The sequence below is a fragment of the Temnothorax longispinosus genome, chromosome 6 (assembly GCF_030848805.1).
Source record: "Temnothorax longispinosus isolate EJ_2023e chromosome 6, Tlon_JGU_v1, whole genome shotgun sequence".
NCBI classification, from domain to species: Eukaryota; Metazoa; Arthropoda; class Insecta; order Hymenoptera; family Formicidae; genus Temnothorax; species Temnothorax longispinosus.
Genome location: NC_092363.1, coordinates 2278494 through 2291141, shown reverse-complemented (window position 1 = coordinate 2291141; position 12648 = coordinate 2278494). Strand labels below are relative to the sequence as shown.

General features: G+C 38.7%; 2 protein-coding genes across 6 annotated transcripts in view; one reads left to right on the top strand and one right to left on the bottom strand.

Annotated features, from left to right (window-relative positions):
• Positions 1-12648, bottom strand: part of Ten-a (tenascin accessory) — a 561949-nt gene that overhangs the window by 259855 nt on the left and 289446 nt on the right. For all 4 annotated transcript variants that reach the window (XM_071780078.1, XM_071780079.1, XM_071780081.1 and 1 more), the window contains one exon: positions 11355-11528. In XM_071780078.1, the coding sequence (XP_071636179.1) occupies positions 11355-11528 (174 nt within the window). The remainder of the gene's footprint in view (positions 1-11354; positions 11529-12648) is intronic.
• LOC139814095 (uncharacterized) overlaps positions 1-12648 on the top strand; it is a 248087-nt gene that overhangs the window by 48018 nt on the left and 187421 nt on the right. The window lies entirely within an intron of this gene.

Sequence of the window (12648 nt, the reverse complement as noted above, 5' to 3'; positions counted from 1 at the left end):
GGAAGGACGAAAAGAAATAACGAGCAATAACGATAGTTCGCGTTCTTCGAATATCCCCGGCGGCTCAGATTCTCCGCACTCGCCGTCTCCGCGCGACTATATAAACGTAATGTACTATATAAATACTTTCGCCATGAGAGACGTGAAAGCAGCCCCGCTTTCCGTAGTCTAGAGCTATACGTTTCGTAATTATTATCGCGACGTCGATGCCGCAAATATTTTTGCTAATTATCCCGCGTGGCGCGGCCAATAACGTAGGACAGGCCGTATACAGGGTGGGTTCAGAATGTGAATAATGGCTAGGGGAGACTCTGTCATCGAAAATAATATGAGGAGACCGGCGGGTGTGCCGGCAGCAAGACTGTACGAAGACAAAAATGAAGAAGGGAGAAAGAGAAAAAGGGTCGTAGGCGAGGAGCTGCGCGGGGACAATTTGCCGAGAATTTCAAGAACGCGACACCTCGATCGGCGCGAAATGAAATAAGCCAACGAATATTAATTCAGGAACGCCCAAGAGCAATCGCAGACGTGAACGCTCGATACAGATTATCTGACCTGCCTTCTGAACGCGCGCAAGAAGAGATTTTCCGTCACGGAATTGCGTTCTCGAGACACTGCACCATTGCACCGGTATTCTTCGATATTCGATACGCATACAGCCGCCAAAATATTGATCAGTATTTAATAATAAAATATTTATTCCTCACGCTATCCGTAATCTTTAAAGCGAATTGTACCGACTAGTAGGGCGCTATCAAGTTTCTTTATACATATATTTTAATAACATAAATTTATTTTCTATAAATATTCGCTTATGAGTTATAATTTTCATTGGTTTAGTATTTTAAATTATAAAGCAAAAGCAATAACGGAATATCGTGTAACGCGTAACGTAATATCACTATTCAGCGCCGGAAGACCTTTGTTTCATGCAGCCACGGGGAACTTTATATCCCATTTCACTAAATCGTAATGCGCATTCACTCTCTTCATAGCGCTTTCAGGCATCGCGAAGATTATTCGTGAGTAGGTAAAATCTTTCACCCCCATGAGCCCCGTTTTGGCACAAACGAAATTCGCGCATAAAGCCGATCCGTAGAAAGCGGCACGAAGCTCACTGAACACCTACGGAACTTAATGTGCCATATGTGTGTGCGCGCGTGTATGTGACAGACACACACGTCTGTATGCACATACGATCGCACGTGTGGCACCTAGTAGTATAACGCGATATGGTCACGCCATCGCCTTTGGGATTCTGCCGGTTTCCCGCATGCAACTTATGATCGTTACTAACGGAACATTATGTAACCCGCGATAAGCGCATAATAGTTCATTCTAATCGTTATTTAAAACGCGCTCCCGTATCGTGCTGGACCTGTTAACTCCTCTGTAATCTTCCTGAAACGTTACTAATTGTATTAAGTCGGCCCTGGTTTCTGAGGCGGCTGCGAATAAATTTACGCCTCACTGTAAAAAAAAAGGCAAATCCTTTTACGATCTTAATACGATCTTAATACGTGCGTGTGCGAATATTTGGAATTACTCGTTCTAATTAATGTTAAATACTGCTTTGCATATTACGTTAACGAAGGAAGAACGAAAACGGGGTGTCGTGTTGGGCGATTGGATCAAGTCCCGAGAGCAGACTTTACATATGTAAGATACATTTACACGCGCGATGGTTCGTTAAAATCGCACGTTTTCCATTCAATTAACACATTATTGAAAATGTATTAACTTCTGCGGGAGTTTTTAAGGAAACGAGAACGGCGAAGCTCACTCGTTTAACGCTTTGCTCTGCAAGTTTAAACGTCGCGAACTTTATTCATTGGCGTAAATGATTCCCCTAAATTGCGTTCGCGAGATTTGCAAACAAAAGTGAATCAAGAGGCGAGAAGCTCGTTGAGGTTTATAAACGTCCAGGCAGCGAGGAAGAGAGAGAGAGAGAGAGAGAGAGAGAGATATCAGTAATTTGAATATTTATGGAGCAGCGTGAGTTAACTGTAGATTTTTTTTATTTTAATAATTAACTCACAACTCACAAATTTAGTTCATGTCGTCATGTCGTCTAAACGTTCTTCAGTAGCTTGAGTGAAATTGCAGGCCGCACCGCGCTGAAATATATATTTTAAAGTGATCGTTTTGAGTAATCAATGGTAGGTAAATAATTTCAAACGTAAGCATTCGCGCAGAACGATGACCATAAAAACAGCATCGGCTGCTATCATCGCTATTTGCAAATATTACTCATATGGGACGACGTCAAAGCGCCGCGAATGGGTATTCGTACTGAAGATAACTTTGCGTTTTTATTTGAATATCGCATATAGGCGAAGAACCGATATAATATCGCAAACGGTTGGGAAAGTGCTATTACTTTCCCCGCTATTACATAAGGCGTCGGCATGGTCGTATTACGATTCGTTTTGCCGGCTCATGTGCATTCAGCTATATGCCAATATCATAAGCTTCGAATTTACTTTCTTCGTGAAATCGGTACGCGATCTCGATAGAGAGAGAGAGAAAGAGAGAGAGGAAGAGTGTATGAGAGAATAGATTTTATATCGGGGTTGTTTGGCTTGATGTGACTTCTTCTGGTTACAGCATTAACCAATAAACGTTATTTCTTCCGCATTCAGTCTAAATTATTAATGTCGCGTCATTTCTAATTTATAGCGGACTGTGGCGTTGCATTGACTAATTCAATTTTCTAATAATTACGTTTCTAAAATTTACCAAGCGCCAAAATTTCTTATAAAGTTTGAGAGTTCAACAAGTATCAAAGTTTATTTTTAACTTATTTATAGAACTTGTAATTATTTCCACTTTGAAATAATGATTGCTTTTCAATCTACAGTGATCTATAGTAAAAATAACTTGAATCACCTTTTCTCAATTTAAACCTTTGAGATGCAAAGCTTGAGATTCTTCTATTATCGGAACATTTGTAATATAATTATATGACAAGAAGCGAATCCTCTAAATATGCTTTAAAATAGAAATGGTGAATGTATAGAGGTGATTTATATTTTTAGCTAAGTGACATTAATGAACATTAATGTTCTCTTTCAGGCCGAGTGAATTTTTTATAAGCTTTGGAGTTTTTGTCATTTTATAATACCATTCATGAAGACATTTTAACGTATGGAATAACTATTCCACAATTTCTGAAGTAAACGAAGTCAACGAAAAACTATAATGTTGCTCTTAATATTCTTGTGAGCGATTATTTGTAATATTAACAGTAATATCAAGGTGTTTTTTTTTTCCATTTACCATTGTTTGTTTTCCCGATATTCGCATTCGACGAGTACATAGTGGACTTAAAGTACTGCCTCAGTTTCTAGAGTATACTAATCTGGAATTAATTACACAATTCCTTTCTGGTGCTACAGTCTCGCGCTTTCTTATTACCGCTTTGTCAGTTCCGTCCTTCGAATTCCAGTCGGTCGTTAGATACAAAAGTCACGAAGCATGATTGCGTTCAACTAGAGATATCACGCACAAATACGATAAGATTTTTCGGGAAAGTTGAATAGCGGTTATAACGACAGACGAACACGCTAGAAATGTTTCGGCAGCGATACAAATTGAATGCACGACTAGATATTTCGACTGTTTTGTGTTTTGTTTCGTCGAATCAAATATTTTACACTAAATTTGCAGTATGTTTATTTCTTCCGGGTTAAATTCGACCGCAATTTTCTCTCTTCGAACAACAAATCGCGCTCTTGCGAACGGATGTCTTGCTCGTTAATTTATCCATCGAAATTCGATTATCGCGTATTTTGAATATTTGCGGTCTCCGCTCCGCGGAATATCGGAGTTTCCGCGCTCTCAGAGTGGTCGCGAAGCTCGGAGGTTGGTTATTATATTAAGAAAAAGTCTCCGTTAGCGGAAATTGGATTTCACTTTTAACCGCGAGATGGAGGTTGCTTAAGAGTCTGCTTCGCTGGCTGGATTTTGATTGTAAACTATTCTATCTCGTTTCCACATTCCGCGAGCGAACCTCCTCGCGCCATCCGGCCGCGCTCGAGCCATAGGCAGTCGTCCGCGTACAGAGATATTATTGGAAAAATATATCGACGCTATAAAAGCCGTGGAAGCCTTTAAGCTGAAAATTGCTTTCAGCCGAAAGTGGGTGTTCCGCCGCTGCAATATTTTTCCGGAAGCTAATATTCGATTCAAGGCGTAAATTCGATAATCGCGACGCGTAAGCGCACCGCATTAAATGTGGCATTAATGCCACCCCCCTCCCTTTCCCTATTTCCATTGCATATCTCTCGTAAGAGTATGCGTTGTTATATGCATTTATAGCGCCGCGAATTTATTTTGGCCAGTGTTTACTGGCTGGATTGGAAGCGAATGAGTATAATTCAATGATCATGTATAAATGATTTCCATCGAATATCCCGCAAGCATTCTCAGCTAGCCAAATTTGTATTTGTATAGCCCCTTGCCACGAAAATATACAGCAAAATTTTCCACAAATGATTATGCAATTATAATCATTTTTTATGGAAACATTAGTGATCTTTTTTTGTCAAAAACTATGAGAATACTTGCTTTATAATATTTTAAATTTATAATTTTATCGATTAAGATGTCTAAGCTTGATTGAGTGGTTATTTATCGTCATCTTCTAGACAGGCAAGAATTTCATTACAGACAGAACATTCTCACTTATTTCCGTAGAAAAAAATTTCGTGACACATTATTGAGCAGAAACAATTTTCCGCTTCAACCTGTGGACATCTTATAAATTTTCACGCGAGCCAAGCAAAGACGATAAGTATTTCAGTTCTCCCAGGCAGCGGCGCTATTGTTGTCTGGACGATAAGATCTTGCGCTAAATCCAAGGCTCGCATCGGTACCACGAGGACAGTTTGAATTATGCTGCTTGGTACCACAATGAGGAAACTCGGTAGGGGCGGTTAGGTTAGATGAACGAAGGTTAGGGTGCATGACAAAGAAAGAAAGCGAAAGAGGGAGAGAGAAGAGAATAGTAAGGGTAAGGTGGAGGATTTATAGGAAGAAACTCGTCTCACGCGAGTACGAAACACTCGCCTTGCATAAAGTATGTCTACCGTTTGCCTCGAATAGCTTGTGTCCTCCGAGCACATACGGTTGTCTGTTATACGAAAGGAATGCATCAAAAGAATGCAATTGATTTTTGAAAAATAAATCAAGGGCTAATTGAGAAACGTATATGAGGTAGGAAATTATGATTGAGTAAAATCAAATTCGGTCGGTTTGTTGCAAATTTTTACATATACTGGTATGGTAGTTGATACGATCGATATATCACCATATACTATATACATCTTTCCGTAAAACAGCGAAAAGTTGCTCGTTCACATTTGATTACGTTACTTTTGGCGCATGTTTCGCAATAATGGATAATCAATGAATCGAGCCGGCCCTATCTCTTCCATAGCTTCCTGCAGAAGTGTTGGAACCTGGGCCGAGATTTATCATAGGCTATAATTCTTATTAGAATAATACTGTAGGCTTCCCGTTACCGTTCGCGCGCCGCATCCGGTAACGCATGCAACCTTAATATGGGATAGTTTCTCTCCCGGCTGCTGCTTCTCTCTCTCTCTCTCTCTCTGCTCCAAAATATCTCTATTTAAAGCAAAATAAGCAAAACGATGTAACCATCAGTAGATGTGTGCGGTGTAGGTAATCAGAGGTGGCCGGTGGATGCAGGAACGACGGAAATTGCGCGAAACTAGTGCGGGCCCTATACCGGCGGGATTAGTCTGTCTAATGCGCGTCCACCGTTACAGAAGTTCACTCGGATGCTCTGAAATATGAAGTGGCTTCTGCGCGGTTCCATGTTTATTCCACCAGCCATATCTATCTTCTGCATGGTCGAAGTAGCGTAGCTAGGACATCGCGTTTGTCCACTTTGAGCGGTCGTACCATTTCGCGGGATCGAGTTAATCTCATGCTGCTTCCTGAAATAGCCTCCTTTAACTAAAGACAGAATATTGACGTACTCTGTGGCAGCCTCTCGCGCGTTTATCAAATTGCTTATATCTTACTTCGTATACCGCTTACTTGCGCCAATTTTTGCTAAAAGTTTTTTCGAGTGAACTTCCAACAAAAAATTATTAATAAAAAAGTATGTCGTAACTTTTATATAAAATATTAAACTTTACGAAAATAATATATTTTAGTACAATTTCTAATTATATATAAAGCTATTTTATATGCTTAATTGCTGTATGTATGCAATAATTAGTCTACTTTAGAGAATCGATAATTGATGCAGTATTATCCTTTAATGAGGACTTACGAATAAAATATGATCTAATAAAATATTCAAGCAAGTGGTGGTGCAGAAATCCATTAAATATAATCTTCTCAAGCAGAAGTATAGAGATTAAATTAGCATATTATGTCAAAGAATTAAAATATAAAGCTTATTATATCTTATTTAGATAATTAATCACGTTAAATCTAATTGCTTTTTTACTTTAACTCTTTTTTTTATTATTCTCTTGTAATTGAATGTGCAGTTTTCGAGTTAATATATATTATATTATACTATGTATAACAAAATGAAAATTGTTTTCGTATTCGAGCGAGTAATAGCAGGCAGTGTTCAATCCGCCGGATCATGCCAATTGTGAGGCAAATACTACCGGATTCAAGAACGGCAATTTCGTCTGCGCAAAGTGAGAATTTAATAGCCGATGAGACTATATGCTCTTGTTCCTCTTATAACGTCCTGAACGTTTTATAAATTGTGGAAAAAGCGTTCTATTATATTCTCGTTGCTGGTGTGCTCGTTTTACTTATCGCCGGAGATGTATCTTGCATCCTTAAGCCGACGCGCAATAGGTTAAAGGCAATTTGTCACGGCACGCGTTATCGCCGCCGTAAACTTTCTTCTGTGATAGTAACTACGCGGAAGTGAGCGTAGCTTTAAAATATGGTCGCTATATAAATTTAATTATTTGTTTATTAGAAATTTAAAAGTCCTCTCCTCTCTCTCTCTCTTTCTCTTTTTCTCTTTCTCTCTTTCTCTCTTTTGTGTCAAAATACAAAAGAATATGCGATATGCATTTATTATTCGAACGCAGCAAAATATACGATATAATTTTCCGAGATGTGTGATGGGTTATATGAGACATGAAGGAAAATCTAGACGTTTCGGACGAAAGGGATCGATACGCGTTAAAGGATGCTCGAGAGGATCGGATACGGGATCGCTTCAATGTTCTTGCAGCGCCAGTACAAGATGTAATCGACGGCGTAACGAAGTTGCCTTGAAACGACGCTACGACGTAGGTGCTCGTTCGAAGCGAAGCGATAATGGCGCGTCTCGACTCGGCTCCACGTGGCGTGCGCACCAGTCTCTAATAAATAGTAATTAGCGAGCCGGTAATTAATACAGAGGAATTCCAGCAGGGGGGGCACAAAGCATTGCGCAGTCCTCGCGCCTCTATCTGCGATCGTCTCTCCGGTCAACCAACCGACCCGAGGCACGCCCCGCTATTTACACCCTCCGCATCCCTCGCCAGCTCTTTCTTAATACTCGCTTTCTCGCGTGTGCAATGACCTCGGTGTTAATGCGACGATTATACTAATAAAATTTCCGTCCACTTTACGACGCGCGGCCTCTATCTCGGCGAGACATTAGGAAGCGAGGAACCCCAGAAGAAGGCAAACATTCGCCCGCTTTTCACCCTCGCGTGAGCAAACAACGGCTCGTGGATCGAGTTCATCCTTCGTAAGATGCGGAAAGTTCAGAGCGGAGAAGGCGCGGTAGCAGAAATTCCTGTTGGAACTCAAAACGATTAAAGGGGCCCTTTGAAGCGTCATATCGCGGGGCGTTGCCTTCTGGAAAATCAGCTGGGGTAAAGTGGTGTATGACGATATCTCCCCCTCGGTAGCAGCTAATGACCTCGCGCCTAGTTTCAATGTAATTCGTGTTCAGTTTGATATTGTGCGCGTGGATTATTAAGTAAACCCATTTATTCTGAAGCTTGATTGTTAGCGCAGTATTTTCTGTCAGTTTCAGATATCGAACATACTGGCGATCAAAGTGGCGACTTATTTCCACCTTCGTAATATAATCTTTAAATTTTAATATTTACTCGTGATTACAAAGGGCTATATATGCCGTTGAAAATTGAAAATATATTGTTGATTTCTTTCAGTTTGATATTGTGCGCGTGGATTATTAAGTAAACCCATTTATTCTGAAGCTTGGTTGTTAGCGCAGTATTTTCCGTCAGTTTCAGATATCGAACATACTGGAGATCAAAGTGGTGACTTATTTTCACCTTCGTAATATAATCTTTAAATTTTAACATTTACTCGTGATTACAAAGGGCTATATGCCGTTGCAAATTGAAAATATATTGTTGATTACTTTTACATAGAAAAAAATTGTTATGGAAAATTCTACATGCCACATAGTGTATCGTTCGGCGGTATTGTTTTCGTCATAATTAAGTGTCGCTGGACAAGCAAATTTTGTCCGGAGTTATATTCATAATTATCTTGGCAAATACTTCTTAACGAGAGAAAGAGATGCGCGGGGAAACCGAGTGAGTGCTTGCGTACGCTCCGTAAACTTTACAGAACTATGGGTGGCCACTTGTACTTAGAGCAAAGTTATGAAGTGTCATTAACCAACTGCATGTAACTTACTTAGTCCGGGTGCATCTCCAATCTGTTCATTACATGACTTTCTCTTGCTATACTTCATAAACAGCCATGTTATTCTTGGTGCTAACGCAGTCTTATCTCTTAATGTTATAATGTAAATTCTTATATGAATTGTTATGTCTTTGGGAATCCCACGAAGTTTTCGAAATTAACATTGAACATTTCTCACGTGGTATATAGCGAAAAATTAATAAAATCATTATTTTTATTCAATATAAATGCAATCATTGATATGGCGAAATTATTAAAAGTCTCCCAAGAGTAATCCTCTGTTACTTGTTCACCTGAATTTCGATGAGCATATCTCGCGAAAAAAGCATTGAAGGAGTTATCTGCTGTGCACCACATCGCTATTGCGCGACACCGCTGCTCCCCGAGGTGCAACAATAATTATTTCTAATTTCCAGTTATGCAAAAATGTGCGAAGCTTAAGTACCTCAGATAATAATATCGGTCTCTCTCTGGAGCCCTAGACAGTCTCGGAGATAACGTGAATTTTTTCTCGCAAATCATCTGCTCGACCATCAAGGGTAGAAGTAATCTTTCGAAATGTCTTCAATAAATCGAAGCTATGTGATTTTTCGTTTTTTTCACATAATATGTCGATTTATATATTGTATATATAAAATGTATCGAGTCTCTTCGCAAGCTTTAGAATATCTCTTGCAATACCAATGGAAAGTATCATATTCAATATTAAACGAACAATTCAATTAGTATACGCAACATCAAATCTGTAATAAAGTCTATCTAATTGCGTTTAATGTGAATGCAACGTCGAACTATCGTCGTTTGCAAGTTTCGAGAAAGCTACGATAAATACAAAAATTTTGCACGCGTAACATAGGTACACAAAAAACCTCATTACGTGTTATAACCATAACGAAAAATATATAAGTATATTGAAATAATGTGCGATAGAAACAAGATACGTACGGACGACAGAAACTGTTCATTTATTATACATATAAGAATTGTCATTCTTGCACGCATATATTGCAATGTTCACGTTGACTGTTATTGATACTTACCCTCTCTCCTAATTATATTATTTAGAAAATATTGCATTTTGTATTTCGAGCTTTACTGTTGTTCCATTAGAGATTCCTAAAATTTTAGTACTTTGATACCTCTCGATAAATTTGAAGCAACAGGACTACAACATCACGCCAATTTGCGTGCGCATTTACTAATCTCTATATGGTGCTTGTATTAAATACTTTTTTGTTGTGCGCTTGAACGATACAACTTTCAATAATTTCCCGGCAGCAGATTTGGTACCGCATAGCGCATGCATATTTTAACATGGGATCACATTATATTCACATAAAGCACAGCGCTATCCCAAGATTTGTCTACATATTGAAGTCTATGTTTATAGCAACACGTGGCTCACATTAATTAGTGTAATTGACGCGGAACCAATATTATTAAATCTCACCGGATTGAGAGCGCGCGCAACTCTTTGCGCGAGTCGCTGCGTTCGGTCAAACTTTGCGCTCCGTTAAAACGGCACGGATTATCGAGAATGCATTACAATAAATTCCCGTGTAAGCATAGTGAGCCATGTGAGCATTCGATATACTGGCAAAACACTTCTCGTAAAATTCGAGTGATCCCGTGGAAATAAAGTGCGCCGAATAACGTTTCGTTTGTATTCCCATAAAAGATCTCGGATTTACGTTTTTTTTTATATATATTTTTTAGATTCGGAATGCGAGAACACTTTTCAGTATTCAAATTTTTTAAACTTATAATGTTTTATCGGCAGATTAAATGTGTTTATCACTCTAATATCCATTACAATTTTCAATGATTTTAAGAAATTGAATAATTGTGTATAAAATAACAAGCTCTTGCTTGTAGGAATAATTATAGCGAAAAATAAAGTATATTTAAATGTTGCGAATTATAATATCGGCAGCCTCATCAACTGCCATCGCACACGAGTAATCGCGCTTGATAATATATGTCGCGTTTCTGCTATTATATAAATGTTTAGAGGAGGTGGTACGTGAATCGAATGCAACCATATGTTAATCGCGCGCGTATGTAATCTTCGTGCACATTCACGTTCCAATATTCAGAATTGTCACGACCAGTACAAATAATGTTTAGTCACAGGAATATACTAATGGTATGTACATAGAGAAATATAGAGAAACGAATATACGCTGAGTATATTTACAATGAATTAACGGGTGCTTTAATGCAAACCCCCCCTTCCCCCTTGATCTACACCCCATTAGTTTAAACAGATACCCCATATACCATCGCGTACACATCTGCACATCTACATAATTGGCGCCGGAGCATGCACCAAATTAAACATTCGCCGGTGAAAACTAAACCGCGTCATATAACGGTATCCAACGGGTTAGCGGAATGGATCACGTTACGATTCAATTGTCATTATATTGCTCTTTTCATGGAGTGCTAGCGACGTCCGCGCTCGCACATGCATTTACACTAATTTATGGAGGAATAAATACGCACTTCACATTTTAAAGGATAAATCTTTCAGAGAAACATTACGTTTAAATGCGTTAATAAAATTGATTTAAGTTAATTTATGTTACATCTTCGATTTCGAGTTCATAGAAATTAAATTTTCCGAACGAAAGCCACATTAGAACGTATGAAGCATCGGGTGAATTGCTACTTACCCGAATACGTCTCGGTCGGCATTTGGTCACTTGGCACAGTGAAACTTCCTGATGCGTTCGGAGGGCAACCATTTCGGTTTTGTTGCGCACGTAAAGTATGCGTTGCGTGTAAAGACGGTCCACGCGGCGGTACTTCCGGTGGCGCGGGTTCCGGAGGAGAATCTCTACCGGTATCTGGAAATGCAAAATTATATTTCTTTCTATTAGAGTGCACATTGTCCTTTACAAGTCGCGCTTTAATAAAAAGCAAGAACAAAATTTGATAAATTTAATATGTTGAACAACATCAATATAGAACATCATATTACGTAAACACGTGTGATGCAATATAGCGACTTTGAATCAAATTGTATCGATTATATGAGAAATCAAATTATCTATATTTATTTGTTGTATAAAAGAACTATAGAAAGTAACTATTGATCTTCGGAAAATTTAATCTCGCGATTTTGGTAATTTATTTGACTTCTCAAATAACAAGATTCATTTAATGCGTCGATAAATTCAAAATATTTGGTGTTTATTTTGCGAATTATTGATTGTATCGGTGTAATTCCATCCATTTCATTGCGATATTGTTCTCTCTTATGTGGCATTCATGAAATTCTAGTCTGCTCGTAGAAACGCTGCTGCGAGCAATTAAGCGGCATCAATAATTAGGCATCTCCTCGTAACATTTTATGCATGCAAATTCAAAGAATCTATCTGCCATTACACGACGAAATTGATTACCCATTATAGGCGAAGGAATATACAAGGAAATACCGAATAATAGTTGAGTAATTGTGATATTAACGACGTATATTGTAATTCCGGTGTCATTATTCATAAATGCACATTAAAAGCTGCGACAGCGACACAACGCAATGCGTTACGTGCCTCGCTTTGCTCATGCGTACACATTCAAGTAATCCATGTGTATATGTATACGTTAATAATGGATATATTTTCTGAGAATTTCGTAAGTTCTTGTGTTTGAAACATAGTAATTGTGGAGCTTCAATAGAGAGCAATACTAAGAATTTTCCATTTCCACCGGTACCCTTTCACCATTGGCCCTTCGGGGCTCAGCGTTGCGGGCGTTCCCATAGTTAAGTTACTTATAAAGTTGTTGAAACTTGAAAGGAACTCCACCAAAGAATAATTAAAGTTACCTAAACATAAAGAGCACAAAAGAGTGCCTACGAGGCATGTTGAGGGCAACAAAAATATTTGAAAGTCTATACCCACGAAAAGCTCGTCTGTTATATCAGAGAGTGCCAATTGACATTCAAAAACATTAAAACGCTGTTAA